Genomic DNA, 16,803 nt, shown 5'->3' on the forward strand with positions numbered 1-16,803 from the left:
TTATTTTTCTCTTTCTTTCTGACATACGTAGCGTTCATCTTAGCTCCGCGTTCCGCCTCACGTACTGCAGCTGGATTTTGCCGCGGCTGACACTCCTTACGCTGAGGAATACGCCGAATCTAGGCTGCTCACTGAAGATGATTCGATGCTCCAACGGCTGCCACGGCACTTCACGACGGACCTCCAGTCTGAGACACAAATACGACGAAGAGGTCACGGGCACGGGAAGTGCGCTCGGCATAGCCACGTGGTCTTTGTGCAACGCCGCCGCTAGACCTACACTACAGCCACTACACCTTGCCCCCCCCCCCCCCCCCCCGCTCGTATGTGTCATGTTTTAAGAGAAAAAGAAGAAGATGAGCAACGTTCTTGCTGCGTTGTCTGGGGCGTTTCCATGGCTATACGCTGAGGCCTTGCTCGGGCTAGGCTTCCTGTATGAGCTCTTATGGGTAAAATTAATAGTTCATAATTGCCGCCACCGCTGACTTTAGCGCAAGTAATTTTTACAAGAACGAAAAAAAAAGAAAGAAAAGGAATGTAACCAGTGTCTACCGCGCGGTGTCCTTCCGCGTTTGCGTTTTGAAAGCACATCTAATCACACGTTCTTCAGAATGCTTTCCGAAAGAAGAAATAGTTCCTCTTCCATTTCGCATACCTTTTCTTTTTCGTAAGCTACGTTAAAGAAACATTTCGTATAAAAGTTTCGCAACAGCGTCAAACTTCGATGAAAAGAGCTGAAGTGTTTTTTTTTCCTTCAGTAGCAACAAAATTTCAACTTCACCGAATGCGAACAGAGATGAGGAAGAGGTGCGGCGGCGCGCGCCTATAAATATTCCAGCTCCTTATCGCAGGCCTCTCTGCGTTCGGGGAGCTTGCGGTTTGTGTGGCGTGGTATTCCAAATACACAATGAGGGAGATCGTCCACGTCCAAGCGGGCCAGTGCGGCAACCAAATCGGCGCCAAAGTAAGTGACCGCTTTACGGTGCATAATATTTGATGACACATTGCTTTCCCGATGCCCACAGCAGTATTCCACCCGGTGTTTTGTGCTCACGTTTTGCGTTGTGCACGTGGCAGCATTTTCGAGATTCTCGTTGCAGGCTACGCGCTGACGTAAGTAATGATCTTTGCGCAAGTGTCAATTGCGGGCAGTCGCAGTTCCTCCCTCCTTAGTCGCGGCTTCTTCTAGCGAGAATGTTAGGCCCAACCACACATCTGACCTTCGGGGCTTGGCCGCCGTTTCCTATGCTTTTGTTTGAAGGCTGCTTTCACAGTCTCAGCTTTACGATAGGATAATTCCACAAGCTTGCGATTGATCTTTTCGCTGCACAACTAAAGCTGTGGCAATATTCCGAGAGCGGCGAGCTTATCTGGTGCGTCCGAGCTGGTTGAGCTAGCGTTCCATCCTTGACTGCGGCACCCGGCAGCAGCCATGGTATGTCTGAAATGTGTTTTCGCGCCATATCGTGTTTTGCATGAATTCTGGGCTTTAAGTGGTTTGGGGGTCATGGCTGTTTGATGTGACCTCACGGCACTTATGACACCTTTCCTGCTCGCAGTTTTGGGAAGTCATATCGGACGAGCATGGAATCGATCCTTTTGGCGCCTATCATGGAGACTCTGACGTTCAGATAGAGCGTATAAATGTATATTACAACGAAGCGTCTGGTAAGTACCTGTCTGCATTTCGGCTGATGCTTTCAGTGTAGAGTTGTCGCGTCGGATATCCTACTGCTTTTTCAAGCTGCTAAGACCCCGAAATAGGCTTGGTGACTTTAAACGAGCGCAGTGCGTAGATAGCCCCCTTATGAGATGCAAAAGACTGTAGGGGATGCTCTAGCTCCTCCTCAAGGTATGACGTGGTAATTTAAATACGTTAATGCCCTTATACGCGTAATTACGCACACTCTACATTCATAGATCCCTGGGCGCAGTGGTGTAGCGGTTAAGCGATGCGCCACTGCCCTGCGATGGCAGGTGCTGTCACCGGTGGGGCTTGTGAGACGCGGGTTCCTGCTACCTGCCAAGGTTGGGCAGCTCGCTCCCAATGCGGTTTCTTGCTAGTGATGACGCCACAGGGCCACGTCACAACGTTAGCACCGACGATGACGCCGGCTTTTCTGCAACAGGAGAACCGTAACGCCATCACATTAAAATACTGGCGGCATGTGCACCGCGATAGAACATTATATTCAAAAACCTCCTCCCTTGTCCACCCAGCTGAGAGAAAAAGGGCACCACGTGACGCTTACGGACCAGAGAATGTCGTCGGTCGATCACGGTGTTGACAGCTGGAGCTGTTCTCTGGCGTCTGGTCGTCTGCAGCAGGCGACCACGTTCTTTCCAGGCGTCCGCCATTTTCAATCGTGAAGAAGCGAACGCACAATGGACACCGTGTTCGCTTATTCGGCCCAATGACGCGTGGTCAAATCGCGACCGCGGCAGAGGTGTTTCGCAGGAGGCGGAACGATCAAGGCGTCCGTGTTTTCTAATGTCAATGCATGTTAAACGACCTCCAAGCAAACGAAAAAATTCGGCACACTTAAATTACCCGCCGCGGTGGCTCAGTGGTTAACGCGCTGTCTACTGAGCCAGAGTACCCGGGCTCGTACCCGAATGCGGCGGCCTCGCAAAAGACACCCGTGTGCTGTGCGATGAAAGATCCCCAAGGTGTCGAAATAATTCCGGAGCCCTCCAATACGGCTTCACTCTCACTCCCTCATTTCTCCTTTCCCTGACTGCACAGTTCGTATGTCCACAGAGATACGCGAGAAAGTTACTGAGCCATTTTCCTTTCCTTAAAACCAGTTTTAAGGCAACCACGTGAGGAATGCAAGACGTGGGCGTTTGGATGCGGTTTGCAAACTTTATTTCAGGCGATCATTTTTTTTATCGAAGTATGGCACCACCCACAAACACGCGCGCATATGACACCACCCGCGCATATGACATCATCCGGAACGCAATACGAAGAATTGTTTAATCATACTTTTGATGCAAAATTCTAGAACGCATGCAGTTCAAGATGCGTGTCATCGATATACAACAGTTGTATATTACAGGTAGTCACCTACGGGACAGAAACGCGAAGGCTAACGAAAAAGGTTCAGCTCAAGTTAAGGACAGCGCAGCCAGCTATGGAGATATAAATAATAGCTGTAACGTTAAGGGATCAGAGGCCGGCAAGTTAGCTGAGGAAAAAACGGTGTGGGTTAGTGACCTCCTAGTCTAAATCAAGAAGAAATCGGCGTGGGCACGCAAGAGAAGGCAAGCGTAGCTGGGGGCGGCAGAAAGTTAGGTGGGCGGAAAGGAAAGGTTTAATTAGATACATGGGAGAGGTCTTTGCCCTGCAGTGGGCCTATTCAGGGTGATAATGATGATGTCGTTGGTTGGAAGCCCCTGTCGCAAACTTGCCTGCGGTTTGGCTTGCATGTGTAAGTTATATAGAACTAGAAATGATATGACAACTCCCAGAACGCTGTTAGACAAACGGTTGCGTCGCAACTTTGATACGAATGTCGGGAAAAGTGGTGCCACATGTAGGTCTGCCAGTGCCGAGCGTCACATGTAGGTCGGCCAGTGGCGAGTATATATATATATATATATATATAGAAATGAAATGCACATGTGTGTGTGTGAAGTGGTGATGTTCGACTTCTGTCTGCGTTATACGGCCTCTGGATGGTGCCACTCTTTTTGCTCGCCATCGTTCCTATATCCTCTTGTGGTAATCTCGAGCGCGCACGCAAGCACGCGCGCACGCGCATGTACCCGCGCGTGTGAGAGACACTGCGCCTTCCTCAAAAATCAGTTTTGAAGCTTGAGAGCACGCCGCAGTGAACGCCGACCTTGGCATTCGTTGCGTTTAATAGTAACCTTCGGTGCCTCTTGTGATTATTTGCGGCCTTTATGGGGAACATGTGCTATCCAACTGCTGCAGCTACTGTTCAACTGTGGAACCAAAAAGTGGCTCCGAGAGCTGTTGGGTCGGAGCAAAACCGAGACCAATTTTATAAGCGAAAAGCAGTACGCCAGCGTTTCGAGCCGTCATCGGGGCCTCAAGTTAGACTTCGAATATAGCTACAGGTCACGGTGGCCGCAAGTTTCACCTTGAATGTAGGTAGAGGTCAAACGATGAGCATAACTGGTGGTAGTCAGATTCGACACACGACCACCAGCAGCGACACCAGCGGTTGTTACACCGTCTCGACTTTGACATTTGACCGCGGCGGCTGCGTTTTTATGGAGGAAAAACGCTAAGGCGCCCGTGTGCTGTGCGATGTCAGTGCACGTTAAAGATCCCCAGGTGGTCGAAATTATTCCGGAGCCCTCCACTACGGCACCTCTTCTTCCTTTCTTCTTTCACTCCCTCCTTTATCCCTTCCCTTACGGCGCGGTTCAGGTGTCCAAAGATATATGAGACAGATACTGCGCCATTTCCTTTCCCTAAAAAAAACCAATTATTATTATTATTGACCTTTGATTTTGACCTTGATCTTGACCTCCATTCAAGCGGGAAAGCGTCTTCCGGCATCGCATGCGCAGGTCTTGAAAGTGGGTTGTGCATAAAACGCCTGTGAACTTTGATGCATTCAGCGGTACGCTAGGGGTGATTGATGCGGCGCCTGCCGTGGAGACCGACACCCGAACCGCGCCGTATGGAAAGGAAAGTGAAATGAAAGTTGGTTTTAAGGAAAAGAAATTACGCATGTCTCGCATATCTCGCTGGACACACGAACCGCGCTGTAAGCGAAGGAAATGGAAGTTTGAAAGCGCCAGTCGCTGGACCGTAAACGTAGCCAGGAAGAAGCGCACTCAACGTTCTGCAGACGCCTTGCCGCGTCTCCTTGCCCGATACACCGTAGCTATCGCCCCCTAACCAGGTTCAGCAGTAGTTAAACCGCAGCTATTTTTTCTGATTAGAGACGCGCGGCCGATTGATGGCGTACATCGTTTTGGGGCTCCTTTAAGCGGCTTCACGACGCAGATGCCCTCTATGCCTTTGGTAGAGACCGGGGGCTCCAAGGAAAGCTGCGCAGCTTCCCTGATATGTTTTCGTATGTTAACTCCTTTCACTTGTGTCTTTTTTGCAGCGATTGTTGTCAAATTATCGTCGAAATATTACCGTTGTACTGCGTCACACTCTATTCAGAGCGAAGGCATGGGCATCCTCCCTCGGACGTAGCCAGTATGCGCGCGTCTGTTTGGGGTTTGAAACACTGAAAATTAACGCGAGGTAGCAGTCTTACAGGGGCTGAACACTTGATCAAAGAACGTATGATAAGGGCGGCGATTTAAAAAATAAAACGTTTTTTTTTTTATGGAGGAAAAACGCTAAGGCGCCCGTGTGCTATGCGATGTCAGTGCACGTTAAATATCCCCAGGTGGTCGAAATTATTCCGGAGCCCTCCACTACGGCACCTCTTTCTTCCCTTCTTCTTTTTCATTTCGTTTCCCCAAAAACCAATTATTATTATTAGTTCACGCTGCAAGCGTAAACATTGTCATTTTTTATTTTCTGCAGCAGTATCGTAACTTGCTTTGCGTGGTCCCTGTAGTGCGTGCATTAAATCCACTGTTGTGGACTGCTCGCGCCCTGCATTGCAGCTGTAATAATCATGTTTTAGTGTACAGCGCAACGCGGAGTAGTACATAATTGTGAGTTGCTGCGTCCAACTAGCTGGTGTCGGCGTACGCCTGCCACGATGCAGACAGTTGTGATTTTCACATCTGACGCTGCTTGACGCCGATATGTATACGTCTGGAGGAAGGAAACAGTAATGCGGTTATGGTGAAAGGAAAGGTGCAGTACGCCATACGGGAAGGTACGCAGGATGGAGTGCAAGATGAAAAAAATTAGCCGCGGTTGAACTATACTGCTGAAGCTCGTTAGAGAGCTAAAGCTGTGGCGTATCGGGCAACTAGACGCGGCTTGGCGCCTGCAACGGTTAGTGCCTTCTGCACAGTGGACACGCAGCGCGCTCATCCAGGGAGGCGTCCATGGTTGATCGCGAGAGGTTGCTCACCCAACGAACGCAGTGCCGCGTGTCTGCCGCAACGTTGCCAGCGCCAAAGAATGCAGCCCACACCTCTGTCTCGCCAACGCCATGTAGTACCTCAAATCGCGAATGAGGCATCCACTGACCCAGAGAGCCAGTTATGCGCTCTTCCCTTCCTCATAATCATTGGAGTCCAGAACGTTGTCAATGCCAAGGCTAATGAACGCAATGAACGCCGGCGGCCTATAGCTCAGTGCCGCGTTTCTGCCACAGCGTTGTCGATGCCAATGCACACAAAGCACAACTGTCAGTATAGCGACACGTAGCTTAAAGCGTCCGCTCTTTATCGGCTTCGGCTCAGCTCCGGAGCTGCTGAAGGTCGCCTAAAGACCAAGCGACGGAGTCGACGAAACTCGCAGAACATGACGTAATGAAGTTTTTGCTTTAAAAGAGAAAGCGGTGCCGCATTAAAAAGCTCCTGGTTAATTTCATCATGATGGAAGTCTTTTAGGTGCAGTCGTTTGCAGTCATAACCGACACGAGAAGAGAAGACGCTACTAAGCAAGCAAATAAAAAATGGCAGCCTATCCTGCGATGAGATGCGACGTATCGATTACATTGATCGCTTTCCCATTTCGTATTTGAGTTTGGCTTCGCCGTCGCTTTCGCGTTTAATTGAAACGTATTCTTCGAGTGGAGGAATTCTCCTGTCTTTAGCATTCCGTATAAGAGCACCCGCCAGGAGATTAAGGTATCAGTAGTAAGCGTAGGCGTCTTTTCTTTCACTGTGTGTGACTGAGTTTTCTTTTCATGGAGGAGGTAAATATGTGCCTCGGGCCATCCTGGTTGACCTGGAACCGGGAACCATGGACTCTGTGCGCTCGGGACCCTTTGGGCAGCTCTTCCGTCCGGACAACTTTGTGTTCGGTAAGCGGCTGCTCCTCGTTGTCCGAAGGAACTTGTGCGCTTTTGCGTTTGTCATTTTTGAACGCGGAAAACCAGCGGGACTAAAGCACGCACTCAAGTGAGCGCATTGTCCACTGCCTTGTTTCAGCCGTTTCAGTCACTGCGTAACGCAAGTGTCAAATCAAACTAAACAGAATAACTGAAGCGCCAACACAAGAAAACAGAATAGCGGCTGGAGATTTCAGGTCATGTACATTAACCATTCCACCCAGCAGTCTTCGAGCCCTCCAAGAATATACGAAATGCTCTAAAGGCTCTGGGGATAAGGCATTTGGACTGTTGAGGTCTAACAACTCGCGGAGAGGCACTGGACATTTTTTTGTACAGATTAAGCAAATCTACCGATAGACTACGTGTTTAGCGCATATGGCGGTGATCGGCCCGTTTTTGCAGGCTTAAAACTTCAGGCCAACCGATCCGCCTGTTTATTGTGGAAGTTTACTCATTTCCACTCCCTGGTTTCAGGAGTTTAGGCAGTTTTCAAGCAGTGCGAAGAGACACCCCTTTTATTCCTCAGATGACATTCATGGATACGCAGTTGTGTCAGCTGGAAATCTGAGGCACTGACCAGCTTCCGTGGATGTCAGTTAACCGCGTGGCTGAAATGTTCATTGACCCTCGTGAGGTTGTCTATCACATGGGTCAACGAACTCGCGTCGCCCTTTTCGTCTTTCTCTGTCTCGAAAAAAAACGAAGACGAGTGTATTGGAGGGTGTTATTTTTGCGCTCTTTATTGTTTACTGTTTTGTTTGCATTTTTCGTGTATTCAGTAGCTTACGTATATTTGTACCTTTCTATAAAGCGCGTTCCCCTGTTCGTTCGAACTACATACAATCCGCGCACATTGTGTGGGCACCTGTTTGTGAGCTAAATTGGCACCTTGATTTTTCTTGATGTTTTCCTACTTGCAGTACGCCAGCTCTTTCCTCGGTGTTCGTAATGTCCGTTGCCTCAATTGTTTAATAGCAACGCCCATATACGGCACTATATACTGCCATAGCCGAAAACCGCTAAGTTTCCCTGGTAGCCGTGAGACTGTTAATGATGTTCATCAGTAGTACAAGAGAGCATGGTGCCGGGCTAGTTGCTGCCGCATGATGTGAAGAAACCGGCACGAAAGCCAAACGAATGACAGAAGAAAAGACACATAAGGCATAAGCGTTGGTGACTGCCTGATGTATATTTTTTTGTGTCCTTCGTTCGCTTTTCGCACAGATTTCACATTTTAGCCATTGCATTCGCTCTCAGCAGCTCTCCTAGATTCCATTTTCGTCCCCTCAATAGCCGTTACGGGGAAAAGAAGGGTGCATGTGTCCTCACTTCTGGGACATTTAAAATATTTCCATTCATTCGTTTCAGCATTTAATCATTTGATTGCTTCACAAGGCACACTGCATGTAAGGTTAACTCTGCATCTAAAGTTAACATTAAGCTATTAAGAGTGCTGGGACCCGAGAAAGTCTCCTGTTGCCAGGAGGCAGCAAAAGCAGCCTTAATTAGAGCATTTTATCTGCAGAAAGTAAGTCAGTAAACTCTTTTCTGGCGCCTTTGTGACTCCTGTCAGCAGTACGTTTAGTTTTCGCACGCATCTGAGCGTTGATTCGCCGTCTAAATCATTTCGTCAAAAGTATACGCCTTTCGCTATCTGCCCTTTCAGGACAGAGTGGTGCTGGCAACAACTGGGCCAAAGGCCACTACACGGAGGGCGCTGAATTGGTGGACTCGGTGCTCGACGTCGTCCGCAAGGAAGCCGAAGACTGCGATTGCTTGCAGGGTTTCCAGCTCACGCATTCCCTGGGCGGCGGCACTGGATCTGGCATGGGAACACTGCTGATCTCGAAGATCCGGGAAGAGTACCCCGATCGCATAATCAACACATTCAGCGTTGTTCCATCCCCCAAGGTTTGTGACTATAATCAGTTCTGAAGTCTGATGACCTTGTTGTACATTGGTGGCATTTTTGTCTTTCTTTAAGCTGACTGCACTGGCTTTCCCTGATGCCTCGCGTGTTTGGTTCTGATTGTATTTCTGCCCATTTCTTTAGGTTTCTGACACCGTCGTCGAGCCTTACAATGCCACCCTCTCAGTGCACCAGCTTGTGGAAAACACGGACGAAACCTTCTGCATCGACAACGAGGCGCTCTATGACATCTGCTTCCGGACGCTTAGGCTCACAACTCCAACCTATGGAGACCTCAACCACCTGGTTTCTGCGACAATGTCGGGTGTCACTACATGTCTCAGGTGGGTGGCTGACTTGCGTCTGTACTTTTGCATCAAAACTGGTATGCAAATGGAGCCCGAGTCCGAAATGCGAGTTACAATTTTCATATCTGCTCACAGCACAGGGATTTTTGATGGGAACATTCCGACAGTTCTGGCAGGTGTGCATGAGCGTAGGATACTTACTTGGTGGAGGGCGGCAGGACGAGGAAGCAGCAAACTAGCGCCGAGAAAGCCGACAATCTAGCGCGCTCAAAAACTCTGCTTATGACAATAACGTGCACGTTCCAGACGGCCGATAATGACGATAGTTTGTTGGCCACGCAGGATTAAAACGCTACTCTGTGCTTCTTCGGGAAAAGTTCGAAAGCAGTTCAACCTTGCTTGAAGTTAATCGTACTTCGGTTCGTGAATCTCCTGCTCGTGATCCTGACCGTTCAGCATCATATAATTGCAGTTGCCATGAAGGAATGGCACCAGAAGGAGTGGCACCAGAGTATACACGAACTATTGGCCTTTCTCGCGAATTGGCATCCATATTCACGAAGGCTCTTCACTTCTCTTTCAGGTTTCCAGGACAGCTGAACGCCGATCTTCGCAAACTGGCCGTGAACATGGTGCCCTTCCCGCGCCTCCACTTCTTCATGCCTGGCTTCGCTCCACTCACGTCCCGCGGAAGCCAGCAGTACCGGGCTCTGACGGTGCCGGAACTGACGCAACAGATGTTCGACGCCAAAAACATGATGGCTGCTTGCGACCCCCCGCCACGGCCGTTACTTGACGGTGGCTGCTGTGTTCAGGGGCCGAATGAGTATGCGCGAAGTGGATGAACAGATGCTCAACGTCCAGAACAAACACTCGGGCCAGTTCGTCGAGTGGATCCCGAACAACGTAAAGACTGCCGTGTGCGACATCCCACCTCGCGGCCTCAAGATGTCTGCTACCTTCATTGGTAACAGCACAGCCATTCAGGAGTTGTTCAAGCGGATCTCTGAGCAGTTCACTGGTAAGTACTGCTTGTTCTAGAAGTGCCTATTTGACCCTGTGCGGGGCAGCTGGAAACATGTGTACCCCTTGCTTCATGTGTTGGAAAACGGGGAATGGTGCCCCTCCGTAGAATATTTTTTTCCGTGGTGAATACTACCGAACTATCACAGAAACCGTTTAGCGTGATTTTAGTGTGCTATATTCGGATACCACAAAACGGCAAATTCCCATCAAAGGAAACTCCAGCCCATGACGTCGACCAATTCTTTCTCTTGGCCGATTCTGCCCCCCTCCCCCTTGACAGATCCCCTTGGTAGGCTGGCATGAAGTCTCAGGGGTGGCCGATAAATGGGGAATAACCATATCTTAATTGGATTAACCACGGCGTCATGTGCATACATTGACGACATTGGCTGAAGGCCCTTAATTGGGAGCCATTTGCCGCTTCGTTCTTGAGTTGTATCCTTCTATAACACTAGATGCCTAGCTAGCCAAACAAAAACGCCGTCTGCGGATGAAGCGTCCGCCGGCCAGCTGCTACGGTTGGTAGATGGCAGTGTAGACAGCGAAAATGTCCCTCACCACTTTGAGCACAGAGGCAACTGCTAGTGGGAGAGCGAAAACAAAGTGAAGGTGTCAGGTGACGGGTTTCGGGTGGCAAAGTGGAGAGAGGGAAATCCCCCTTTCTTTTCCGTGTGCTAGCACTAGCGCTCGTTGTGTCTTTACTTTCATACCCGTCCTTTTTCGCGCTGTTGTTTCATAATTGCCCGATACCAACTCGCCCAACTCGCTCTTCTATTAGCAATAGGGTTGGTCACCAGCGAGATAGTCATGTGTCATGAAGCGTGGTGGTGTCCTGGTGAAGGAGACACCGGTTTCGTGACAGCTGCATTCACGTGGAAGAGACAGAACCCATGCATACCAGCTGCAGACTAGTGAAGAGGAGGCCAACCGGTTTCGCAGCCCACAGGAAAGTCTGAAAGGCGTCGCGTCAGCATGCCGCCTACAATGTGTGTAAAACCTTCATAGGTAACCAATGCAAAGGGTTCATACATTTACTGCTAGCTTAACTATGCCACATTTAGTTTAACGAGGTAAATCAGGGGATAATGTTTTTTTACATTTCTCTAATAGGCCTGCTTTTATCAGCGCAGGTCTGCAGTCGAGGACGCCGTTTGGCACGGAAAAATGAGGACTTGTTGAGCTTTGTTGAAATGAGGACTTGTTTAGAAAAAGAGTTAACTTAAAATGAGGACCACCCAGAGGCATATAAGGAAAGCAAAGTGATAGATGTAACGTTAAGAGACAGGAAGGGAGCAGAGCGGGCCAAGGAACACATTCGGGTTAATTAAATCAATAAATACCAGTCGAAACCGATAAGAAATGTGCTTGGGCATGGCACATAATGCGACGGCAAGGCGGTAGTTAATGGTAACTGACTGGATTCAAAGAGAAGGCAAGCCTAGTGGAAGGCAGCAGAAAGTTAAATGAGCGGATGACATTACGAAGTTAACTGGGGGTAAGGGGGTCACGGATTGCACAGGATAGGCTTCATTTGAGAGATACGAGGAAGACCTTTGTCCTGCAGTGGGCGTAGTCAGGCTGATGATGAGCTTTCGAGCCTTCTTGATCTATAAACTGGCTTACAGTATTTCTTGAAGAGATTTCCAATTATATACAAGCAATGTTACAAGATTGGCAAACTGAACGAATACGTACTACATGTGAGGGTTTCTTACGAAGTCATTAGTAGAACTGTGTTCTCTCTTTTTCTGCAAAACCGGTGGTCGAAGTTGCTTAAAGATCATGTCATTCAATTCCATGAGCCACCGTAAGTGAAATTTTATTATTTGTATGCACATGAAGCATGAGCTACGGCGTACAAAGGGTTAAAAAGCGTGCCTCCACTTCCTAACAGCGTATGGTAAGCTATACACTCGCAGGCAAATAATTTACGGGATGCGGATTTGCGGAAATTAATTTATTTCATCGTCATCGTCGAATCGCTAGCCAGTCAGCTTATACTTGTTCCAGCGGATGAAGGACTCGTGTCCCCTCACTGTTCAGTGCTTTTCTCTGACCTCTTACGCTTGTTTTTTCGGCTACCCAAACCCGCACACTTCTGTTCATGACGGTACTTGTGAGCCATGTTTTGTGATGACGTTATTTGCATTTTCGCAGCCATGTTCCGTCGCAAGGCGTTTTTGCACTGGTATACCGGGGAGGGAATGGACGAAATAGAGTTCACCGAGGCAGAGTCCAACATGAACGACCTGGTTTCAGAGTACCAGCAGTACCAGGAGGCCACGGTTGACGACGAGGGAGAGTTCGACGCGACACCGGCAGAGGCCTTGTGATTGGAACATCCCTTTTTCTTAGCTTTCATTTCTTAGCTTTCACTTTTCAATAAAGGTGTGTGTTTCCTTTGTTGGCCCTCGTACAGCCGCAATCGATATTCCGCTCAGCCTTTCTTCTGGTTGACAGAGGAATGTATTCCTGAGAGTCATAATTACAACAGGCTAGCATCTAGCAAATATTACATTAGTCTGCGGTACGGCTCAGCAGGCGTCGCCTAACAATAACGCCTATCTGATCTTGCGCCGTGCACAGGCTCACATTCATCACCAACACGTGCAACTGTGGACTACTTGAGTACCCTCGCATTTCATAATAGAATAACAGCCCTATCACCCGAGCAAGCAACAAAATTGGTGTTCAGTAAAAATTGGTTTGGATTTGGACTAGTTGGGCTTCGCGGGGTTTAAGGTTTCAAAGCAACTCAGACTATGAGGAACGCCGTAGTGGAGGGCTCCTGGAATTTCGATCACGTATTGGGGGGGAGGGGGGGTGCACTGGTATCGCACAGTACACGGGCCGTGTACGGTGCTCGCACTGTGGGAAGTGGCTGATACCTGTCATATGGTGTTGGCCTGCCGGCCTAACACAGCCCTTTCGCCATACTGCCACCTTACGTTAGAGGACTGGGAGGCGGCCCTGCTTTGGCTGCTCGGACCTCCAGGCCCAGCGGATCTTGGTCCACAGGGCCAGGACGGCTGCTTCTGCCAATGGAGTCCCGGACTAGGGACTCCACCTGGAAAGTAAGGAGGCTTCCCACTAGAGGATGCCCCCGAATACCTGTTTCTGCATAGGTATTATATATCGAATAAATACTTTTCACCGCCACCACAATTTTCTTCGGTTTAACTACTGCTGAACTTGGTCAGAGAGCGAAAACTGTGGTGTACGTATCGGGCAACTACACGCGGCTTGGAGTCTCCAATGTTGAGTGCGTTTCGCACACTGCATAGGCAGCGTGCCCAGCCTGCCACCCTGAGAGGTTGCAGTTAATGGTTGATCGCGAGAGGTTGGTCACCCAATGAACGCTGCGGCTTATTTATTGATGACTATGATGATGATAACAACTTCAATATTCCACCAGATAATTAGGCCCCCTACTCCCCGACCCCGGCACGCAGGCCTTGACGGGGGCGGGGACCTCCGCGATCACAAGCAGGCAAAGAGGTCCTGACTCTTCGCGGCTTCGGTCGCCGGGCGGATGGCTTGTTGCTGTTGAGCAGAGACCTCGCTCCGCAGCAGGGCTTCCCAGGCTTCTGTACAATTTGTTTCCTTTAGCCCCTGGGGAGCTAGCGCATTCCCAGATTATGTGGTCGAGGGTCCCTCTTTCCCCACAGTGCTTGCACTTATGGTTTATTCTATCACCAGTCTGATTATGATAAGCCCAGACCGGGTTTACGAAGTTCCAAGCTTGAAATCGCCGCCATGCGACTGCTTCCCTATTGTTTAGATTTTTGTCCGGTGGTGGCACCAGTCTCCTGCATAACATATAATATTCAACAATCTCAATGTAATTTTGCAGACGCTCGTCCATATTCCGGCAGTCGGGCGGCTCCACAGCCACCCGGAAGTAGAAAGCTCGGGCTAACTCGTGGGCCGCCTCGTTGCCAGGAACGGAGGCGTGTGCGGGTGTCCAAATTAGACTGATTTTTCTGTTGAAGAGTCTACCGGCCAGAATACTTGCCGCTTCCGGCGTGATCCTACCCTTTCCAAAATTCCACATGGCTGTTTTGCTATTACTGATAATGAAATTGGCTTCCGTTCCAACGCAAGCGAGCGCTATCGCAACTTCTTCCGCCGTTTCCGTGTTGCGGCTTCTAATGGTGGCAGCCGATACGGGGGCACCTCGGCCGTCGACCACCGAGGCGACCGCCGCCCCCGACTGGCCACTTGCCGCGTCCACGTACGCAACCGACTTGCTGTCCATCGAATCGAAGCGTCTGATTAGTGCTTCTGCTTCCTTCTTCCTCCCTCCTCCCCGTGTTGAATATGGGATGCATGTTACGAGGGAGGGGGGAAATGATTAGATTTGCTCGGCAGTCCTGCGAGATGCTCGATTTGCCTCGTAGTTCCCTATCTGCTTGCAGGCCTACCATTTCGAGGATAGCTCTGCCCGTGGTCGTTCGGCTTAATCTTTCGAGCTGCGAAATTCTGACATCCTCCGCTATTTCGTCCCAGGTATTGTGCACTCCCATAGAGAGGAGCTTCTCTGTGGGGGTGCTAATTGGTAAGCCCAGGGCCCTCTTTATGCGCTGCCGAATGAGTGAGTCTAATTTCCTCCTTTCCTCCGACCTGATGTTTAAGTAAGGCTTGGCATAGCTCACGCGGCTTATTACGTATGCTTGGGTTAGTTTAAGCAAGCTTCTTTCCTTCAGACCTCGTCCTTTCAGCGCGACCCTTCTAAAAATGCCAAGGGCTTGGGTGGCAAATCCCTCTACCTTTTTGATTGTCCCATCATTATATCCATTCTTCTGAATGAACAGTCCGTAGATTCTTACTTTATCTACCTCGAGAACTGGTTTCCCCTCTACTTTAATGTTAAATCTCCAGCTGCGCTTGCATCGGAGCGATGTTGGGTTATAGACGAGTAATTCCGATTTTTGCGGAGAGCATGAGAGACCCCTACTGGCAGCATAGTCCACGACAGTGTCCGCCGCCGCCTTCAGGCGTTCCTCGATGCTCGCATCGCTCCCCTGGTTAATCCAGAGGTTTGTGTCATCCACATACATACTGAAATTTAGCCCCTCTATACTCCTCAGGGCTTCAGGGAGGTTGCGCATTGCCACGTTGAAGAGGAACGGGGAGAGAACCGAGCCCTGCAGCGTGCCCCTGCACCCTAAGTTCAGTTTGGGAGACTGTGTCTTGGAACCACACGCAGGCAATTCTGTCTGACAGAAAGTCTTTGATGTAGTCGTATGGTCGCGCGCCTACTCCGATATCCTGGAGACCGCGGAGGATCGCTTCGTGTGTAACATTATCAAAGGCCTTTGTCAAGTCCAAGCCGAGAATTACTTTGGCGTCTCTAGAACGAGAGTCCATTATGTCATGTTGGAGTCGGAGCATCACGACCTGCGTGCACAAGCGCGGTCGGAAGCCGACCATGTCGTGCGGCCATAGGCCGTTTTGCTCCATAAAGCGTGTCAGTCTTGTCTGACTACGTGCTCCAACAATTTCCCCGTGCATGAGGTTAGGGAAATTGGTCTTAGATTTTCTAGTTTAGGGGGTTTGTCAGGCTTTGGGATTAAAATTACGTTTGCCGCCTTCCACTGCGGAGGCAAGTGGCCTTTGGCCCAAATTTCTTGCATATACTCCGTCAGAGCGCTGATGGAGTCATCCTCCAGGTTTCTTAAAGTTTTGTTAGTTATCCCGTCAGGGCCAGGGGGCCGATTTAGTTTTCAGTCCCAATATTTCTGCCCTGACCTCTGCCGCCGTGATGGGTGCGTCGAGCTCCTCGTTGGGAGTTCCGTCGTATGCTGGGAGGGGGGTACTATGGGTATCGCCAATGTGCATGTTGATGAGTTTGTCCATAAATTCCGCGTCTGTACCATCAAACGCGTGCCTAGCTTTTGATAATCTAATTCCCGATTGCGTTTTCGAGTTGGTCGGGCCTAACAGGTGTCTCAGCAGACCCCACGTTTTGGAAAGGCTCATGCCCCCCTTCTTCTCGTCGCATCTGCTGCACCAATTCTGTGCGCATAATTTGATCGCATAATTTTCAATTTCTTTGTTGTGTCTAGCGATCCTGCGTCTAAGATATCGGTTCCATTTTTGCTTCTTCTGTCTGCGCTCCATACCATGCTTTGCCTCCCACATGTGAAGCAGTCTGCTATCGACTATCTCCGGGGCGTCGTCCCCTTCAAGCGTCTTTTTTTCCTCTCCAACGTGACGCCTGGGGGCCTCCGTTCATTTCTCTATGTTTGTGATCCTCCCTGTGGCAGCTTTCTCTCGCTTCTCCCTAAATAATTCCCATTCCGCAACCCTCGGTTGACGCGCACGACGCGTCTTTACGCCTTTTTTAAGGATCGAGGCCAGAATGAAATGGTCGCTGCCCAAATTTTGTTCCGAGTTTTGCCAGTTCAGATCTGTCACATTTTTGGAGGAGGTCAGGTCAGAAGAGGTGTCTGTGCAGACGCTGTTACCCACCCTGGATGGACTACTAGGGTCCGTGTGTAGGGTGAGTCCCAGCTCGTGCGCGTCCTCCCATAGCTGCCTGCCTTTAGGGTCTTGTTTAGCTTAACCCCATTCTGGGTGCGCTGCATTAGTCACCGACTAT

At 49.8% G+C, this 16,803-nt stretch overlaps 1 protein-coding gene and 1 pseudogene across 2 annotated transcripts in view; one reads left to right on the forward strand and one right to left on the reverse strand.

The window, feature by feature from the left end:
- The first annotated feature begins 870 nt into the window (after positions 1 to 870).
- Positions 871 to 12,533, forward strand: LOC144097286 (tubulin beta-4 chain-like; annotated as a pseudogene). Its single transcript, XR_013306967.1, has 7 exons — positions 871 to 964; positions 1,560 to 1,668; positions 6,816 to 6,926; positions 8,623 to 8,867; positions 9,010 to 9,209; positions 9,757 to 10,194; positions 12,357 to 12,533. The product of XR_013306967.1 is annotated as a tubulin beta-4 chain-like (transcript).
- Positions 12,534 to 13,143: 610 nt separating this feature from the next.
- The window catches only part of LOC144097875 (solute carrier family 22 member 13-like), a 39,021-nt gene continuing 35,361 nt past the window's right edge, over positions 13,144 to 16,803 (reverse strand). Inside the window, exons 3-4 of the mRNA XM_077630485.1 lie at positions 15,951 to 16,003; positions 13,144 to 13,266 (exon numbers count right to left, since the gene is read on the reverse strand). Of these exons, the coding sequence (XP_077486611.1) occupies positions 13,144 to 13,266; positions 15,951 to 16,003 (176 nt within the window). The remainder of the gene's footprint in view (positions 13,267 to 15,950; positions 16,004 to 16,803) is intronic.

This window comes from Amblyomma americanum, chromosome 7 (genome assembly GCF_052857255.1).
Source record: "Amblyomma americanum isolate KBUSLIRL-KWMA chromosome 7, ASM5285725v1, whole genome shotgun sequence".
Lineage (NCBI taxonomy): Eukaryota > Metazoa > Arthropoda > Arachnida > Ixodida > Ixodidae > Amblyomma > Amblyomma americanum.